The sequence below is a fragment of the Parastagonospora nodorum genome, assembly GCF_000146915.1.
Source record: "Parastagonospora nodorum SN15 chromosome Unknown scaffold_36, whole genome shotgun sequence".
NCBI lineage: Eukaryota > Fungi > Ascomycota > Dothideomycetes > Pleosporales > Phaeosphaeriaceae > Parastagonospora > Parastagonospora nodorum.
Window position 1 is genome coordinate 69533 of NW_001884584.1, and position 19557 is coordinate 89089.

The following is a 19557-nucleotide window of genomic DNA, read 5'->3' on the forward strand; positions in this document are numbered from 1 at the left end:
AGGCTGGCTTCAAGGACGTCCAGCGTACCTGGACGGTGCGGGCCATGGGCAAGACCGCCGCCAACTGGCGCGAGGCGCTCAACGTCGGTGCCCATGCCACTGAGCAGGAAAAGACCATCTCCGCTGATGGACAGGTCGAACTTGTGAACGCCGGGATCTCTGGCACCACCATTGACGCCGCCATGCTCACCGGTATTGTCGGTAGCTGGGCGTGGGAGAAGTGGCTCCTGAAGTTGCAGATGGAGATGGGCAAGGATGAGGAGAAGTTGCTCGAGGGTGTTGTACAGATGCTCGAGGAGGGTGCGCAGAACAACACAGCGTGGAGGACGTTGACTGGCTATGCGAGGAAGTAATTGTGTTACGAGACACGGCGATATGAAATGGATATAGGAGCATAGCCAACGGTGTTTTGGAAGGGATGGGAATTGGATTGATACCACCTTAGCGACAAGGTTTCTTTTGTTGGCAAATGAGATAAAATTGAGAAAGTATCAACCAAATTGGCTTTGCCTTTGCGTGCTAAGTGAGTCTGGTATAGTGTGGATGAGGTAATGTGGTGAAGGTGGGAAGCACGTGACCTGCGGCAGATCGGCGCCATGCGAACCCCACGCGGCCCAAGCTCTGTCAACTTCGAGCTTCCGTCACTGACGACCACAACACCACGCGCGCAATTACGACCCTGTTGCTCTCCGACCCCTCCGAAAACACGCCCACAACATTTGCGCAAAACCGTATCCACCACAATGCTTTTCTTCAGGTCCGTGCGCCTCATCAATGTCTCCGCACGCACCGCGCGCAGTAACAGCAACAAAGTACCAGAAGCTGATGTTGGTGTGATATAGTTTCTTCAAAACGCTCGTCGAGCATGAAATCACCGTCGAACTCAAGAACGAAGTCCAGATCCGCGGGACGCTCAAGAGCGTGGACCAGTATTTGAACATCAAGCTGGATAATGCCGAGGCGGTGGATGAGATGCGATGGCCGCATTTGGTACGTCAATACCTACTTTTACCTCACTATGGGGGGGGAGGGGGGGGTAGGAAGGGATGTAGAGGGGTGGTCTGGGGAGGAAATGCTCTGTGGTGTGCTGTGGAAGAACAGCAGCAAGAGAGCGTGAAGGTTGTGCGGAGGAATTGGAGCAAATGCTAATTCGCGTGTTGTGTAGTGCTCGACAAAAGACATGTTCATCCGCGGCTCGGTAGTGCGATACGTTCATCTGCCCTCGGGCGCGGTCGATACGGCGTTGTTGGAGGATGCGACGAGGAGAGAGGCGGAGGCGGCGAAGAATAAGGCGAAATGAGCATGAGGGCGTGATAAGGCGAATAAGACACCGATCTGGACGAGTCGTGGAAGAAATCCGTGACCAGCAATTGTACAATAGTGTGCTATGAGGACTGCACTTCGTTACGGGCGCATCACGACGTGGGCAGATTTGAGGAAGGCCTATCAGATAGGAAGCTTCTAGCTCAGAAGGAACCAGCGCTATCGAAGCTATGAGGACTACGAATATACCCAAAAGACAGGATTGTCGCTGCATGTTTCCCTCGCGCATTGATCCTTCCCTTTGTGTCGAACACGGCTGATGCGGTGAAAACAGAAGCGTGACCAACATCCTGTTCCTTCATTCCATCCAGACCACGAACGCAGATGTTCACAAACCAGGCATGGGTTGCTATCAGAATTGCAGTGCTTCGAAGAATGGGCCGCGAGTCTATGCTGATTTCACGGCAATGGGCGTGGTCCGGCATAGGACTCTCCATGGAGCTTCTCCAACGGGTGCCACCTGCGCAGTCGAGGCCATGAAGAAAAGTATGAATATTCCCAAGACATTTGCTCGATTAAGCATGCTGTCTTTGTTCATCTCGCCTTTGCCTCCATTCGACCTTCACTAATACGCTGGAAACGGTACATGAGAGAGATATTACCCCGTTCCTCTGCGTATGTTTGACAGTTACCAGCAATGATCAGACTGCGCACATCAATGGCATCCTTGTTGATCAAAAGACCTTATTTTATTGTCATCAGCAGAACATTAAAATGATCTAGTAGCGGCGAGGCTGCAATGTAGGCCCCGCGCTGACTGCGCGTGGTGGCGCTAGCAGATGACCAGAACACGTCACTCCGTGATGTGAGCATCAATACCCAGAAACATCCTGAGATTTTTCAGCTAACAAAATCTCTCTACACTCTTATACTTCTCGCGCCGGGACTTTCCTTGTCCCATGTGTTTTGTAGTTTGAGTCGGCGAGATCTGATTCGCGAGAGTTCGCACAAACATCCCGGACGTCAGCGATTGTCAGCCTGAAGTTGAAGTACACTCGTACTAGCTCCAGCAACACCATGGCATCTACCCAGTCGGGCTCGGGGAATATGCTTGATGAGTGAGCATCTACGTTATCTACTCAAACATGCGGCATCGACCAGACATTAGTGACCCACGGGCGCTGTTCGCTAGCATCTACAAGGGATTCAACGACGCACTACCACAAGACATCCAAAAAGACTTCGTCGGAATCAAGGATCCCGCACTTGCGCTTGAGAGATTCAATCGACTGGTCAAAGACAGCGAGTCTAGTTCAGTCAAAACCAGGCGCGCCATGAAAGTAACTGCGAAGCTTGCCGATAAAACGGGCCCGTACTTTGAAGTTGTCAACATCTATATACAGAGCCATCCTGAATACGCTGCCTTGGTATGGGGTACGCTGCGATTCATTCTTCTTGAACGAAAGGCTGAATCACCTGCATGCCATTGTGTTCACGCGCTTGTGTAGGTTGCCAAAATCTACACCACCTTCCTGTCCAAAATCGAGGTTATGCTTCCCCTAATGACAACTACTATGCCTGACTTTCAATTATTCATGATAAAGCTCCGAGAGAACAAGCTCATGTCCACTACGGAATTCAGGCCTCGCCTTACTCAAGCACTGGCATGGATCTATAACGATATATTAGAATTCTGTCGTCGAATATGCACCCTTCTCCACCCACAACAGAAAGGTGAGCCTACGACATCTTCTTCTAAGACCGAGTTTCAAGATCTGATATGTAAATATAGGTTTCAACCCCAAATGGAAGCTTTTCAGCAATATGGCATTCAAACCATTCGACGCGCACTTTGCTGAAACTATCGAGAATGTTGAAATACACTCAACATTGTTCCGTGATCTCGCGAATACAACGTCAGCAATCATGGCTCTCGAATTCTACAGCAAATGGGAGGCTCATATGTCGAAGGTGCATGCACGTTTGGATCAGGTGCAAAACCAGCAGCGGTCGCAGGGCAAGAGAAATGACAATGACAAGACTTTGATGAGTGTGTAGATGGGAGGACCCAGCTGACTTGTGCATCGCTAACCTTCATCGAAGATACTGCAATTTCTGAACTTCAACGAAGAGTGGGTAGTCCTGTTTGGGCTAGTGCATTCGAGCACGCAAGGATTCATCGGGTGGAGGAGTCGTGCGAATGGTTGTTAGCCCACCCACTTATGGCGGAACACATAGAGAACAACAGTACAACATCTGCGAGACAAGTAAACGTTCTATTCTTATACGGTAAGTATTGCCAGCATTTGAACCTGATTAGTTCTGTCACTATGCTAACGGGTTTAATAGGAAAGCCGGGCTATGGCAAAACTACCCTTGCGACTGCTGTAATTGACCACTCAAGAGAAATGGCTTTGTTGAGAAGGAAGAACCGTCCCGATTCTCTCGCCTTCTTCTTTTTTGATAGACAAAGCCGGTTCGACTCTTCATATGACGCTTTTCGGGCTCTCCTAGCCCAATTGATATTCTGCCGACGGTTCGACCAAATAGTCCTCGACATCGCTGCAATTGCACGGCCCGATTACGATACTGGGCAGCATTTGGCCTCGAACGACGAGATCTTCAGGATACTCCATCTGTTTCTTGTGCAGTTCAGCACCTGCGACCTAGTGTGTGATGGCGTGGATGAATGCAAAGATCGGGATAACTTCTTGGCAAAAGTGAGTCAACTTGCTACTGACCACGAATAATACCAGTTCTTCTTGTTTAGTCGTCCGACCATCAAGGTCCCCAAAGCACTTCAAAATCGCTGCAAAGTCTTGGAATGGACCCTACGCAGAACCTTGAAGATGTGATAAATTTCGCATTACCACGGGTCCAGGAACTCGTTGATAGTGAAGACTTAGTCCTTTCAAAGAACAGCTCTGTTGATGACATCGTGTCCAGCATTTGCCGTCGATCAAACGGGATGTTCCTGTGGGCTGCACTGTTTCTCGGATATCTCAAGTTGCCCTCCCTCTCCATGTCACAGAGATGCGAAGCACTTGAAGAGTCCAACAATTCGACGGAGTTTTCAGTCTGTATGATGTTATCCTTGCGTACATCGAGAAAGAGTATCCAAGGCTCTCGCGCCCCAATATTCGACGAGCGATATCATGGGTTGTCGGCGCTTACCGACCGCTTAAGGTGAACGAATTACAGGCTGCCATCGCTCAAATGGATGACAAAGCTTTCAATGAAGCTGACACCATTTCCAATTTCGAGAAAGCGATACGCAACACAATCTTGGTCTGCGCATTTTCGAGAAGCCACGAAAGGATCTTCGGATCCGGCATACCTTAACTATCTTGAAGTCTTTGAAAAGCTCGGCCAGCGCACTACGCCTTTTTTGTCTGAAAAAACCCAATTCACCTCCTGGACTGAGGCGCTAGGGCATTTGGGCTGTCCACAAGAAGCGTGGGTGATCGAGTCCGTTGGCTGGGAGAGTCTTCAGCACTTCTCAGCTAAAAGCCCAGTACAAAGCGCCGTTTCTCTGCTTCATTTGGCCTTTCAAGAACACACAAAGCTTGTCGAGTACTGGAGCAATGTTCTTAAAAAGTATCCAGAAGAGTTGTGGCAGCCAAGCATCTCTGCTTTCTCTGAATCGAAGCTTCGGAAGACTTCGACTGCAGCGCGAACTTCAAGCATACCATCGAACATCGCCCATGACCAGAATTCCGTTGTTCTGCAGACGAAATGCTCATTATCCGGGCATGCGATCGGTGTACTGCACGCTCAGTACCGCTCAGAGTAGGTCGATCATTTTTGTAGTCGATCATTTTTGTAGTCGATCATTGCTTACGGCTGATATCAATGGTAATGTGGATTACATCTACGAAAGCGACACGCCAGCTGAATTCTCCCTCCTTACAGTGAGTTACGAAATACGATCTCTGAGTGACGATCAACTACTCTTCGAAACCACGGTCGATGTTCCACGTAGAAATGTTATCATGATAGGTCGCAAGAACTTAGGCCTATTTCATCAGAGAAATGAGGAGTTTTCTATTGAGACATCAATCAGCACAACCCTCATGGAGGTCGTGATAGGCACATTGCTCTTGAAATTAGCCGTGAGTATCGCATACGAAGGTCCAATATTTCAGTGTACCAAACACACCCTCAATTTCCTTAGAGATCGTTCTGGCTTCCAAAGGTCTGAATCCTCGCATTCACTGTGGAAGCTATTCTTAAGCCCTGGGGGTGAGTATCTGCTCCTCTTACGTCACGGGCGTGGATCGCTTGCTGTAGACATAGTCCAGGATCCCAGATGACGACGAAGTCCTACAAAGCCGAAGTTTGTTTGGGTAGCCTGCAAAAACATCACTGTTAGTTGTCCACCCCGTTATGCTTCCTTTCGCTAAATTAGTATTTCACTTCAGCCTGACCCCAGAGTTGACAACTGGTCATGGTCAAACACCGACCCGATATTGCACTTTCATCCCACATTGCCGCAAATCGTCTACTAGTATGGTTCGGGGACGTACCTTTAGAACTTCCGTTCTCTACTTCATTCAACCATGCATGAGGTGTTTCAAGAGCATGTTCAAATACACAATGCTGCATTGAGCAACATTCGCATCGCAGACTCAGGAAATCTGTTATATGGGTTTGAGAGTGTTGCAGATAAAGAAAGAGTAGTTATCTTGAGCCTTGCGTCACACCAGAAAGTGTTTGGAAAGCCATCAACTGCACCAGCCCAGTCACAGATATTGGACTCAGCAAATTCCGTGTTGCAGCATTTGCAACAGTTTAGCCGAGCAGATCTCATCAGAGAGGCATCGTTACAAGCTCAGCCAAGTGACACAGCGATGCTTATGCTCAATTCCTCTGGCACGCCAGTATTATCAATCGTGCAACAGTCGAAGGACGATGGATCCGTCGTTCAGGAAGCCTTTGACACTGAAGGGAATACGAGCACTCGAAGCATTCTGCATATTCCAAGCTCCCTTTCTCATGACGCCGATGTCACGCTGCTCAGTCCGGGCGAGTCCGGGTCAGAGCACCAATCCGAGCCCGTTAAGGTGCTCTTAGGCGTACACCCGAAAAGCTCCTACTCATTTAAAGAAACCGCCACGGTGGAATCAGTAGAAGAGTCAATGCCGGTCATGTTTCAGCGGGACAAAAGTTCGATCAGAAAGGTGCAGGGACAGATCCAATATTCAGTCGAAGACAACTCAGCGCCTCGGTCCCTCGACTTAGCGACCCTGGAGTAAAGCAAATTGGTCGCAAGCAACGATAATGAACATGAAAATGTCGACATGTTTTATGATGAGGATATCGAATGTGAAAAAAACTGTTCCGACGGGGATACTGTCTAAGCAACTCTGAATACAAGATAGATACATCGACTTACCGTCGAAATCATGGCTTATCAGCAGGTCCTATGATTGTCATTCCTCCAACCAGACTACTAACCTTGCACCCTCAAAGAATGGTGGTCATTTTCTGGGCGACTAAGACTACTCACATAATGCGCTGAAGAGGGCATATGACACTCGCAACAGTGACGAGGCTTTAGCCAATATCTCATCTCTCTGCTACTATATCAACGAAGGAAAAACACTGCTGGCGGAATTTTTTGGCAGTGGCGAGGCTGCATTGCAGGCCCGCCCCACTCTGACTAACTTAGGCGCCACCCCCTGTAACCTCGCGGAGGCAGCTCTTAATATCCGAGCCTCATCCCGTCACGTCGTCAGCTTCCTAGGTCAACTGCGCGCATGTTCTGCAATATGCATCAGATGTGATGAGCATCTAGCTCAATTCTTTCGATTTCTCTGCATCGCCTTCATGCAGATATCCGTCTACAACGTTTGCGCACTTCAGCCCTTGACGTTAGCTTAAATACCACAATGCGCCTGCTCGATACCAAAACGCTAGAAATCCACGAATTTCAGGGCTCGCAGATCCCGCCTTATGCCATTCTATCTCATCGTTGGGAGAAAGAAGAAGTAACGTATCAAGATCTGCGGAGCGGACCGGATGTTTGTCAGGAGAAAGTGGGGTTCGCAAAAATCCAGAGATGCTGTCAGCAAGCAGTAACAGACGGACTGGCATATGCATGGGTTGATACTTGCTGTATCGATAAGTCCTCTAGCGCGGACCTTTCCGAGGCCATAAACTCTATGTACCAGTGGTACCAAAACTCTGCGGCGTGCTATGCCTATCTGTCGGATGTAGAATTTAGTGGGCAGGATAACAGTATGGAAAGAATGCAGGATCCAGAAATCTCGGTCGAAGGCCGTCAATTCTTATCGAGCAAGTGGTGGACGAGAGGTTGGACCTTACAAGAGCTCATAGCTCCGCGGGTCGTCAAGTTCTTTGGTCACGACGAAAAGCAGCAATGGAAGCAACTCGGAAAGAAATCGACGCTACTCCAGTTGATTGTCTACAGGACACCCATCGATCGCAAAGTGCTCGAAGGCTCTGATGTGAGGAGCTGCAGCGTTGCAAATCGCATGTCATGGGCTGCCGAACGTGAAACAACCCGTGTTGAGGACAGAGCATATTCTCTTCTCGGAATCTTTGGGGTCAACATGCCTCTGCTGTATGGAGAGGGTGAGAGATCATTCATCCGCCTTCAGGTATGAAGCTTCCATGTCGTAAATGGACGACCAGGACTCGTTACTGATACTGCCTAGGAGGAGATAATGACACAGTCCGATGACCAAACTCTCTTCGCGTGGGAGCTTGAGAAGAGATCTGGGGCTCTCGGTCGAATGCCCTGTGGACCTTTGGCTACCTCTCCCTTCCAATTCCGTAGGTGCAGCGAGCTACTACCACTCCAGGACTCTGCAAATCCCACACCTTATTCAATGACCAACAAAGGACTCAGGATCGATCTTCCTATTGTGAGAATCAACGATACAGAATATTTAGCAATCTTACAGTGTACCACCTTGGAGCGCAACCCCGCAAGAATCACGCTTCCTATTATTCACAGTTCATATAATCCAGCGCTTCCTAAAATACATCAAAGCCGAAATTTCGCTCGAGATCACAGGCACATTGGTCCACTAGGATACTCTCGTCCTTCCACTCTATCCCAAGCTTCCACAGAGACCATCTTCATGAGGCAAGAGCTGGAGCATAGTGTACAATTCTGGAGTCAAAAGGTTGTGAAGTTCCGCATCAATGAAGAAGATGGCAAAAGGCCATTTGATCGACCATTCTTCGACCCTGAGCTTTTCGCTAGCTCGAAATTTGACGACGGCTGGGAAGAGTATTTCCTCCCTCCTAATTGTAACAGTGGATCGATCATATTTCCAACTCAAGGATACCATCTCATCATATTGTACAGCATCAACTCCGAAAACCTCGAAAGATTCAACTACGAAGTAATTTGCGCTCTTACGAGCGGCCAAAGCAAAGATATCTCGGTATCCAAGTCACGTCGCATCTTCCAGCAATGGATCAAAGCGCCTCCAGTAGCCATACAAGACATCATGACGTTCGATACAACGATACCGCTTTCACGACAATACATCTTTGAGTCGGTTTTTGACATGAACAGCTCTGATGCCAACAGAGTGCTACAGTGCGACACCAAAAAAGCTCTCTGTGACTTCCATAATAGTTCTGCCCCGTTCCGTTTGCTATCTAGCAATTTGGGACTACCAAGGTATCGTTCTATGAAGGCACGAACTAACACGCAGTATTTTCGCGATCAGTGCACTACGCTGCTGAGCATGGATCTCTACTCGGGGTACAAAGCTCGTGTTTAGATTAACTAGCGTGTGACGATGTACAATCATAACCATTCTTCTTCTCAATCTTGCGAACTGTCTTATTTGGGGCTCTCGGTCTCTTCTCGAGGGCATCCTCAGTACGGAAATTTTGGGCGCATCGCAATGTGGTAGGATGGTCGGCGCGGAAGTCAACGAGTGTGTTGAATTCGAGGCGACGGATTGTCCAAAGTGCACGCGCATTTCCTACTCGACTTCATTATTGCCTCGCGCTCGCTAGGCTTCAAGATAGTACCGATCAGCAACATCAATATGAGCTATAAAGCCGAACGGAGTTTTCCGTGCCCTTCACCGCAACGAGTACAGCCATGGTCCTTATTTTCAGCCTTCGACTTAGCTTAGGCCGCTCAGAACCTCTTTTTTTCCACAATTCTACCTATCAGCATCACAGAGTTGCCGATTCTAGATTGTTGGCTTGTGAAATGAAGAATTATGATAGTTGATGCTTCGTTATGTGCCGCTGTTGCAGCGTCAGGTGCTCTGCGGTGCCTCTACGGGCACAAAATTAACGTCATTCTCGTATCTTCGCTGCGGACCGATAGTTGCAGGCAAGATCTGTTTGCAATCCTTGTGGAAGTTATATTGGAACATCCGCGCAGGCGCATTTCAGGCGCACCACCACACGGATCGTCAACGGACACAGCTCGGGCAAATTCCATCGCTCCCGAGGTGACGAACCTTGCAAATGTGGGACGTGTGGAGAAATTGCGCTAAGCCCAAGTCGGAGTAGAGAGGTCTGCCTTGTCCGAACAACATCTGCAGTTTCTTGAGAATGCTCAAGTGTCTCCACCGTATTTAGCATTGTGCGACCATGCAATTTCGTTTGTAATGTCGTCCAACTTATCCGGAGGTCGCCAGCTACCGACGAGAGTCAGCAATGCATGCGACAGGTGCCGGCGGAACAAGAGCCGATGCGATCCGTACCGTCCATGTTCTCTTTGCACTCGTGCGAATGTCGAGTGCGTAGCTGGTAATTATGAACAGCAACCCCGTTCTGCCAAGAGAAAACGAACTCAGGGCCCATCTTGTGAGGAGACGGTACCTCCGGAAGCGCTGAGCGTGAAAGGGACGGCTTCTCAAGCTCCGCCCAGTCAACGACTCGAAGAAACCAGCAACGACAGACACGATACAGCCGGCCAACCCCAAACTGAAGTCATTCAAGATGCAGAAAGTCGGAGACAAAGTGTGACCGAGGCTCAGGTCGATTCAGCGATGGGTATCGCTCAAAAGGTGGGCTTTCAATCTTCATTTCATACTGGAACACAAACTCATACGAAATTACTAGATATATCAATTGAGTGGCCAGGGTACACCTGTGCTTCGAAGAACAACTTCTGCAATACCGGGTGGCGATGTGTACGGAAAACCTCCAGCAACTCGCGCAGATCGAACTCAGAGACGACCCATCTTGTCCATTATCGGCTACTCACTACCATCAGCAGAAACCACACTTCTATTACTCGAAGAATACTTCGAAGCTGTCCACTGGTTTTCTTTGGTCATTCACGAGCCCATATTTAGGCCCAAGCTTGAATCAGTCATGGACGGCTTCGCATATCCATCGCAACGAAGCTTCCTCCTCTTGCTTTCCGTGGTTCTAGGTATGGGGGCGTGGTACAAGTCTCACAAGCAGGTCCAAAATCCTGATCACGTGGATTGGAGGGCTATCGCATCTTCTTTAGTCGACGGCGCGGGGTCTCGACTCACGGAGTTGATGGACCAAGCTTCCGTTGCATCAGTGCAAGCATGCATTCTCCTAGGCTCGTATTACGTCTACCACGGCAAACCCAACTTATCTTTCTCTCTTTTAGGAGCAACTATTAGAACAGCACAGGCTATTGGGTTGCATCGCCAAGCATTGCGTGGTGATGTCGCTAGCACCGAAGAAAGAAAACGTGTGTGGTGGACAATCTACACCTGGGACAGGCAAGTTCATTAAGATCCTCCTTGAAGTAGCTGCGTCTGACCAATGTAGATTCGCCTCGGTGACTTATGGTCGGCCACTTGGAATAAACGAGAAAGACTGCAATGTTACGCAACCGGAAGATGTCTTTGAGTCTCCATGTTTTAGGCCAAGGACAACAGCAGATGACACTTCTCCCATTTGTTATTCCTCGTACCAAAGGGAACTGAACAAGCTCTATCTCACTGCATCGCCGGTGATAGAAACGATTTTTGGCATGCGAACCATGAGATGGGACGACCCCATCGCAGCTCAACACTATCTAGCCAAGGTTATGGACGCGACAGACCGATTGTGGGCATGGCGCAGACGACTTCCGCCTCACCTCTGCCTAGATCTAGGCTCTGATTGCGAACCAAATGCTCCACGAACCTCCAGGGTCCATCAGTTGCAGGCTTTGTCGCTACAACTTACGTTTGACAACCTGCTTATTATTTTCCATCGTCCTTCATTGGCGCAACACGTCGATCACCTTATCCGTAACCAGCCTGAACTTGGCCACGTCTCTACACCCTCGCCAACAAGCGTTCAGCGCTCAGCTTCCGGTGCTTCGCCACTATTCTCAAATAATGCTTACAGTCCTTTATCGGTCTCACAAGCGTCCAGCAACGAGCAGTGGTGGGATGCGGCCTTGCGAACATCGAAAGTGACCCAGATGCCGCAACTTGCTCAGCTCGCAACGGATAGTCATCTTGTTGCTTTTCTGGCCATCAATCTGTTCAACTCCGCGATTGTCATGGCGGTGTTGGCTTTGACTGATCCATTGTCCGACAGAGCACAAGAAGTGAAACGAAGCATCACCCGGATCTTTCGATTGCAGGAACTACTGGGAAAGAAGACTGAGCTTTCCATGCAAAGTAATGTCGTTCTCAAGGATGTCATCCAGATGCTATTACAGCGCGAATCGGATGCTATGCTTCAACCTGTCCTTGGTGGTGACAGGCCTGTTGCTAGCGGCGAAAGCTCCGCACAAATTGTTTCGGAGGCACCACTAATGTCCGTCGAAGACACCCTTCGACTACCAATGCACTTACCCATGAGCAACACGAATGTCCGACCAGATCAAGGCCAAGCTCCAACAGACAAGACATTACGCTTGAATGAGAGCCTTGCATCGCTCCAACGAGGTAAGTCGCAGGCGCAACATTCATTTTCCAATATTGGCTAACGTGTATACTATATATAGTGCTTCCCTTGTCCGCAGAAGGACCGATCATTGATCCCAACATGCCCCTGTATGAACCCCAACACGGTCACAGTGGTCCTGGTCAGGTCTTCTCAGAACCAGACACCTGGTTCAATCCCGATCTACATGGACTTGGCGATGAATCCAGCTGGGCGGATGAAGGCTACGACATTACTGGGAACGGACTCTATTGGTTCTGGAACTCTGCCTGGTCTGAATCGCGCCCGTCATGAGAGGAAGAGAGCTTTCTATCTAAAACTAAGGCGGACATGCGCATGCTGTATGAGCATCCAAACCGGGGCCGTAAATGATACTCTTGACACCATTCCGCTCATGGACGTTGTTGAATGCCTTCTCGGCTTCCGAAAACGGAAATTCATGGGTTATAAGAGTTGCCAACCGAATACGTCTTGACTCGAGCAACGAAATCGCGAGCTTGTAGTCGCCTGGCCCATAGCGAAAGCTGCCTTTCAGAACAGCCTCCTTGTCGCATAATTGACCGATGGGAAATGCAATGCGGGGAGATCCGAGACCAGCCTGGACAAAAGTTCCTCCGCGCTTTAATGCCCATACTCCGCACTCGATACATGGCTCTGCCCCAGTAGCATCGATGACAACATCCACGCCCTCTTTACAGCCGGATTGCTCCAGTAATTGGATGGAGTTCAGCTCAGGTAGCAGGCTCTGCATCTTGTAAGTATGTGTAGCTCCAAAAGTTTTCACGACTTCGAGCCGCGACTCTACAATATCTACAGCAACGACTGTCGCCGCACCAAAAGCGCTTGCTACAGCGGCACATAGGAGACCTATAGGACCAGCACCAAACACAGCTATGCTTCTTCCTTGTAGGTTCCCCGCCAGTCCGCAGCAATGTACAGCGATGCTAAGCGGCTCTACCAGTGCGCCTTCTTGGAACGATACGTGCTCTGGCAGTTTATAGCAGCACTCTTCGGGCAAGCAATAGAACGTCGACAATGTGCCATCGTGTGGAGGAGTGGCGGCAAAACGCATCGAACTGCACAGGTTGTAACGGCCTATCCGACAAGCTTCGCAGATATTGCAGCCTACTCCGGGCTCCAGGGCGACTCTGTCACCAACGCGAAGGTTCTTGACATCATTCCCAATCGATTCGACGATGCCAGCAGATTCGTGGCCAAGGACGATTGGGCCGTTGACAACGTACGGTCCAATGCGACCATGTTGCCAATAATGTATCTGCAACTTGCTCAGCACGTGTTTTTTAAATGGTTGTAGTGTTACGTACATCGGAGCCGCAAAGACCGGTAGCTATAATCCTGACGCGAACATCTCTAGAAGTTCGCAGAGCAGGTATCGATCGGTTTTCGAAACTGAACTGCCTCTCCGGGCTCAAGACGAATGATTCATTCATTTCCGGAAGAGATGTGGTTTCCATGTTGGCAATGCTGGACTGCTCAGCTTCGACAGCTTCCATCGTGGTCGACATCTGGGAAGTTGAGTTATCAGAGAAATGAGATATACTGTAATTTCTGTAACTTGCCCATCATTCAATTGAAGCATCTTGAAGTACATTCTATTCATCCTCATCCACGGTTCCTAGTCAGCCAAACATCCGTAGCGCAGCGGTTCCTGGTCGAGATCTTTAGTTGCACATCGGATCGTCCACCGGTTCCGGCGGCTCAGATAAACGGCCAAACGGAAACATCCTATTGGCCGCGCCGAACCGCACGATCCACCTCAACATCGGCTCCGATGAGTTTCCCCTCCAGATCAAGCAAAGCGCTGGGCGCACCCCAGCCCATGAAGTAAGAGCTTGCTAGGAATTGGCGTTTGTGGCGCCCCACATCTCATACTCGGCGCGTCCATCGTATGACGCCCACCAGCGTATCCTCGACTGCAGAAATCGACCGGAACCGAAAGTTTCGATTATCCATGGAGCATATACCAGGGTAAGGCATACTCCACGGGGTAGGAATCTGGGGTAGAAAAGGGCCTTGAGATCCCCGGTATTTTGGTTCCTCACAGCTCCAGCTGCGTTTCTACTTTCAAGTTTGTTCTCCAGTTGTGATCTTGTCAATATGGCTTCTCGAAGCAATTCTGTCGCGGTGCAGAACGCAAATATCAAGCAGCGGGCGGACAAGGTTGCGCAGCAGGTCGAGGCGGAGGCGACTTGGATCGAGAAGAAGCTGAAGCCCAGCAAAGTTGCTGCGAGGTATCCGATCAAGGGAGCTGCTTTGCTTTATGCAACATGCGGGTTTGGAAGTTTGGGAGATGCGCTGTTTGGTTACAACTCTGGTATGACTTGCACGAAACTCTCAATGCTATGATTTACTAACTTTTTCAGGTATCATGTCGGGTCTGCTCGTGAATCCCGTCTTCGTGAAGCGTTTCTTCAGCGACTACGGCGGCGCGAACGGTAGCACGGCCGCTGTGAGCCCTTCTATCACTGGTATCTCGGTTGCTTGTCTTCAAGCGTCCGCTGCTGTAGGGGCTCTGGTTGCCGGACGACTCGGCGACATCATTGGTCGAAAGCGAACAGTTCGCCTCGGTGGCTTCATTTACTTCTTCAGCGCTTTCATCCAAATCTTCGCTCCGGGCTTTGCCACTTTCGTCGCTGGTAGGACCATTCAGGGTCTCGGTGTTGGCTTCCTCTCCATGACTGTCCCAATCATCCAAACAGAAATCGCCGCACCGCATGCCAGAGGTTTGATGGTGGGAATTGAGTACACTTGCTTGATCGCCGGTTACATGTTGTCATGCTGGGTCGACTACGGATTTCACTTCATGCTTCCGGATCACATGTCTTGGCAAGGACCCTTCATCATTCAAATCCTTCTCTCCTTCATACTTATCGTCATGTCTTTCTTCCTCCCGGAGACTCCTCGATGGCTTGCAAAGAACGGATTCATGAAAGAAAGTCTCCAAACAGTTGCAGATTTGCACTCGGATGGCGACATCAACGCAGAACATGTTCAGCAGGTCTTCCTCGAGATCCAGGAAGCCGTTGTGTACGAGTCAGAGCTTGGAAAGTCGAGCTGGAAGGTGTGCACTTTATCCACTCTCAGATTGTGTTCAAAGACATACTGACTATTATAGGAAATGTTCACTCGCTACCGCAAGCGTACAATCGTCGGCATCACAGTTCAAATGTTCGCCCAACTCAACGGAATCAATATCATCTCTTTCTACCTCCCCAGCACACTCGCCTCCGCCGGATTTGACGACAAGAAATCGCTTCTCTACACCGCCGCCAATGCCATTCCTTACACCGCAGCAACCGTCGTAACATGGTGGCTCGCCGATCGTTGGGGCCGAAAGCCACTTCTTCTCCTCGGTGGTGTCGCGATGGCTGTCCTACTTGCCATTGTTTGTGTGTTCACTGAGGCCGATATGGGTGTTACGACCAGAGCCAATGGGCAGTATGCATTCATTATGCTGTACAACATTGTCTACGGGTTCACTTGGGGTCCGATGCCGTGGCTTTTACCTGCGGAAATCTTTCCGTTGCGTGGACGCTCGAAGGGTATGGCGCTCGCTACTACGTAAGTTCTATTCAAGTCCTCGATGTGAGACATGTGCTAACATCGATTCAGTTCCAACTGGATCTTCAACTTCATCATCGGCATGGTCTCACCAGATGCGTTCGCTGGTATTGGCGGATATTTCTATATTGTTATTGCGGGCTTCTGTCTTTTTTCGGCCGGTCTGAGTCACTTCTACTACGTTGAAACTGCCGGATGTACCCTTGAGGAGATTGCGGTCGCGTTCGGAGACAAGGCGTTCGCAGATAGCGATGAGGAGGTCATCGAGAGTGCGACGGTTGGAGCTGAGAAGACGCATTTCAACGCCTGAGCATGGCGAGCGAGAAGAAATGAAGACGTCACGAGTTTTGACAGCACATTGGATGTGTATATATCGCGTTGGGAGCATTTATAAATAATGACAGGCACAATCAGCCAAAATTAGCTCCTTTCAATTAATTGTTATGCACATCTTGAATCGTGAATGATTCAGTACACCCTGTATCGTCTGTATGGTCGAGCTCTGAGAGAACATTGAGATAAGTGCACGCCCAGCGACCTATTCCATCCCAGGGTATGTTTGCGCTCATTCCTCGTCCTCTGATTTACCTCCATCTTGATTTTGAACAAACTTGTACTTCTCCAGCGCCTTTACAAGACCTTCGTGCTGCAGTATGGTTTCGTCTGCGACATCTCTGATACGGTCTTTTTGCAGAGCTTCGAAAAGGTCATTGACCATGATAAAACGATTTTTGATTACGTTCCAATATTTATCGGTAACGTGCACGATCTTGAGCTTTTTCAAGTTGAATTGCCTCAAGACATTGAGCATGAGATCGTAGCTGTCCTCCGCTATGCCCTTCAGTGTTACGCTCCGAAGGTCCTTTCCGTGCCGTTCTACGAAAGCAAGAAGAGTAGCTTCGGTCTGACGAGTACCTTTGACAGCGAGATGCGTGATCTTGGGTAAATCTGAAAGCGATGGTACGGGTGCAACGGACAGATAAGAGCCTGGCATACCGCTCATATGGTCGATCGTCAGCGATTGGAGAGCAGGGAAAACCTCTTTCGTGATGACTCCCCCCGGCATCTGTGTCTGTGCATCGTAGTAGCCATAGAATGGACAGAAACTGTTGTTGAAGCAGAAACTAGCTCTTGCTTCATGATATAATTGATCTATACCGCGACAACTGTCGAATAGCTGCAGGTCCTCCACTCGACTGGAGACTGCCGAAAGGACCTCCTGAGGCAAAGAGGTGACAAAGGCGTGATATTCATCCAGGTCGACGGCTAATTCCAGAACACAAGGTCGCAATTCTGAGAGGGCGCAAGCCGTCAGTATGACATCCGATCCAAGATGAGCGTTGAGGTCTGACCCCGAGCCTCTGAAAGACGAAGGGATAGCTTCTCGAAACGTATCTTCGTTCTTGAAGAGGTCGCGGTACCTTCCTGGAATAGCGGCAGGTTCGTGGAGGTAGTGCAAGCAATCGACATTTTTGAAGCATGTTAAGAGTTTCGCTAGATCCTCTTCAAACTTGTGGTTCCTGGCTTTGTGGCGGCTCAGATTATGAACACTGTAATCATCGCTGCCATAAGAAGCTATCTTATCTGACCACAATGACCACGTGTTCGGGTGCCAGTCCTGCTCATTCTTCTTGATCTGGAGCAACTCTTCACGCGCACTCACGGGTAGCATTGCTACTTGGTCGCTGAAAGAGAGTTCGGCATCTTCTTGAAACGGATAGTACATGAACGTAGTCTGGCAAGCGAAATGGAGTTATGTGACCCATGGAACCAATTCTGGCTTTCGAGCAATCGCTTGCAGGCTCTCGATGCTGCTCCTTGATACCAGGTCGAAGATGGTATGCTCAAGTTTGTTAGAGAGGACTCGTCAGGACAGGTTGCGAAAGGTAGTGCATACGGTTCGGAATGGCAGGTCCACCGACCGAGTTTGAAGGTTGCGCAATATGGTCGATCTGCTACTATGGGGGTTGGGGCGCTCAAATATGGTCCCAACGTCTTTGAATACCTCGATTAAGATCGTTTCGAGTAGCTCTGGGTGGGGGGGTTGTTGGCCAATCAGACTCTCGGCGAATGGAGTCAACATGGCTGGCGGTGTCAGTGTATTGTTCGTCGGGGCCATAGCTGTGGGGGTTAGCCGTAGTTGATACTTGGGCAAGCAAGATGTCGCGCCGGGGTGGCGGAGGCGTAGCTGCTGAAGGGGAGAGGGGGCGATACTGGAGGAGCGTGGAAGATAATCGCCAAGACACACGAGCGCCGTGCAAACAGTCCTTGAGGAAGGAGCAGAGGAAAGAGCTGGAAACGCTGGAAAGCTCGGGGTAGCGTCATAGTTTCCCATATGTACGAAGAGATGAGCACTTTCACTCCCTTGAGCAGCCTTGTGATTCTTCATGATTGCTTTCATGGTGGCATCCTCCACTGGCACTTGCGCATACTTCACTGAACCTTCATACATTACTTCCGTTCTCACTCAATGGTCCAGTATCATAGCACCAGCATCTTCTATTGTCGACGCGTCAAGTTGTCGAAACAATGACTTGCCTTTTAACGGAATACTCGCCACCGTCAGGCCCTACCTTCGTCAATGACATGTTGTGTCACGATAGTGTTAAAGAATGCACACCCGGCAAAGAGACTGTGACTACACTTGCACACCTCTTGTGAAGTCGGATGTAAAACCGAATGCAGTCTTGAGGTCGCAGCTTCTTACACTATACTATTGGAGCAAACGACAAACCACTGAGCTCTCTATGTCATGGGTCCCGACAGAATCTGCTCCTCTCACAGTGTGTAGTAGAATGAGCAAAGCGAAGCCTGCTACATCATTTAGCCAGCTGAATAGACGAGTGTAACGGTTGAGGTCCAGTCAACACGCAATTGCGAAGTGAAATCTTGGCTAGGTATCAGTGAACAAATTGTCTTGCTATGAGTCTACCACATGACTTTACCGAGTGCGTATTGTCTCTCAATTCGTCATCTCCAAAGCGAAGTTACGTCGTTCGCCGCACATGTTCGACTTGAACACGTTCTGCCCATATCACTACCAAGTGGGTTCCTGACAAGCCGGCCCACTGACGATCTCCTTCTACTGCGCTCAAATCCGCCCGGACATTAGAGCCCACCTCAATCAAGTCTGAAGTCATGAGAAGTCCAAGGTCAGCAGCGAGATGACACGTCTGAGGAAGTAGTCCAAAGATAGCACAGCATTGTACTTACTCGCATCGACCTTTCTCCACCACACACTTCACCGATAATCAACGTTTTGTCCATGCAGCTTTCTAACAACTCGATACCGACACACAGGATGTCCTCGTTTCACCTGCACCTGGTGCGCATACACACCGACTTACCCACACCAACACCACCCCTTCCCCCACCTCCTCGCACATCTAGAACTCGCCTTGCATAAACCATCTCCTCTCCAAGTTCTAGAAAACCGCGTATCCACTATCATCAAGCCTACCCACCCACCGCGCGCACAGCCTCGTTCCCCCCCTTTACGTCTCGAGACGACGTTTCACCTCGCCCTACACCTCGCCGCTCGGCAAGTGGATTCCGCGCGCACCGTTTTCTGTCAACGTCTCCACCGCGACATGTTGCGCAATCTGATGTGCAGCCAGGCGTGTCATGCGCGCGCAAAGCGGCGATGCGCTACGACTCGCGAGCTGCCAACGCGACGATTATGCTGGGCAGGGCAAGTGACTCGGTGCACATGTTGGTTCAAGCAAACTGGGGGATGTGAGAGTGTGCAGGCTGCTGGGTCGGATGAAAGACTCCGATGGCGGTGTGGGTGGGTGTTGGGTTGGGGTGTTGGGAATTGTTGCTTGCTTGCTTGCTTGCTTG

At 49.8% G+C, this 19557-nt stretch overlaps 10 protein-coding genes across 10 annotated transcripts in view; 8 read left to right on the forward strand and 2 right to left on the reverse strand.

Annotated features, from left to right (window-relative positions):
- SNOG_15153 (hypothetical protein) overlaps positions 1–353 on the forward strand; it is a gene marked incomplete at both ends in the record, with an annotated part of 2683 nt that extends 2330 nt beyond the window's left edge. Inside the window, one exon of the mRNA XM_001805264.1 lies at positions 3–353. Coding sequence (XP_001805316.1) covers positions 3–353 — 351 coding nt within the window. The remainder of the gene's footprint in view (positions 1–2) is intronic.
- Positions 354–699: 346 nt separating this feature from the next.
- On the forward strand, positions 700–1535 carry SNOG_15154 (hypothetical protein). The gene is made up of 3 exons (XM_001805265.1): positions 700–757; positions 843–990; positions 1166–1535. The coding sequence occupies exons 1-3, from the start codon at positions 744–746 to the stop codon at positions 1298–1300; spliced, it is 297 nt and encodes a 98-aa protein (XP_001805317.1). The 5' UTR covers positions 700–743; the 3' UTR covers positions 1301–1535.
- An 873-nt stretch (positions 1536–2408) lies between these two features.
- SNOG_15155 (hypothetical protein) lies at positions 2409–3321 on the forward strand (the record flags this gene model as incomplete). Its single annotated transcript, XM_001805266.1, has 2 exons — positions 2409–2697; positions 3185–3321. The coding sequence occupies 2 exons, from the start codon at positions 2409–2411 to the stop codon at positions 3319–3321; spliced, it is 426 nt and encodes a 141-aa protein (XP_001805318.1).
- A 164-nt stretch (positions 3322–3485) lies between these two features.
- Positions 3486–5056, forward strand: SNOG_15156 (hypothetical protein; the record flags this gene model as incomplete). Its single annotated transcript, XM_001805267.1, has 4 exons — positions 3486–3552; positions 3613–3983; positions 4145–4287; positions 4465–5056. 4 exons carry the CDS (start codon positions 3486–3488, stop codon positions 5054–5056), a joined length of 1173 nt encoding a protein of 390 aa, XP_001805319.1.
- Positions 5057–5822: 766 nt separating this feature from the next.
- SNOG_15157 (hypothetical protein) lies at positions 5823–6518 on the forward strand (the record flags this gene model as incomplete). Its single annotated transcript, XM_001805268.1, has 1 exon — positions 5823–6518. The coding sequence occupies one exon, from the start codon at positions 5823–5825 to the stop codon at positions 6516–6518; it is 696 nt and encodes a 231-aa protein (XP_001805320.1).
- Positions 6519–7514: 996 nt separating this feature from the next.
- Positions 7515–9026, forward strand: SNOG_15158 (hypothetical protein; the record flags this gene model as incomplete). The annotated part of the gene is made up of 3 exons (XM_001805269.1): positions 7515–7886; positions 7962–8061; positions 8362–9026. 3 exons carry the CDS (start codon positions 7515–7517, stop codon positions 9024–9026), a joined length of 1137 nt encoding a protein of 378 aa, XP_001805321.1.
- A 2639-nt stretch (positions 9027–11665) lies between these two features.
- Positions 11666–12429, forward strand: SNOG_15159 (hypothetical protein; the record flags this gene model as incomplete). The annotated part of the gene is made up of 2 exons (XM_001805270.1): positions 11666–12137; positions 12215–12429. 2 exons carry the CDS (start codon positions 11666–11668, stop codon positions 12427–12429), a joined length of 687 nt encoding a protein of 228 aa, XP_001805322.1.
- A 25-nt stretch (positions 12430–12454) lies between these two features.
- On the reverse strand, positions 12455–13649 carry SNOG_15160 (hypothetical protein; the record flags this gene model as incomplete). The annotated part of the gene is made up of 2 exons (XM_001805271.1): positions 12455–13411; positions 13461–13649. 2 exons carry the CDS (start codon positions 13647–13649, stop codon positions 12455–12457), a joined length of 1146 nt encoding a protein of 381 aa, XP_001805323.1.
- Positions 13650–14253: 604 nt separating this feature from the next.
- SNOG_15161 (hypothetical protein) lies at positions 14254–16027 on the forward strand (the record flags this gene model as incomplete). The annotated part of the gene is made up of 4 exons (XM_001805272.1): positions 14254–14470; positions 14520–15217; positions 15272–15717; positions 15769–16027. 4 exons carry the CDS (start codon positions 14254–14256, stop codon positions 16025–16027), a joined length of 1620 nt encoding a protein of 539 aa, XP_001805324.1.
- Positions 16028–16282: 255 nt separating this feature from the next.
- Positions 16283–17443, reverse strand: SNOG_15162 (hypothetical protein; the record flags this gene model as incomplete). Its single annotated transcript, XM_001805273.1, has 1 exon — positions 16283–17443. One exon carries the CDS (start codon positions 17441–17443, stop codon positions 16283–16285), a length of 1161 nt encoding a protein of 386 aa, XP_001805325.1.
- Positions 17444–19557: the final 2114 nt, after the last annotated feature.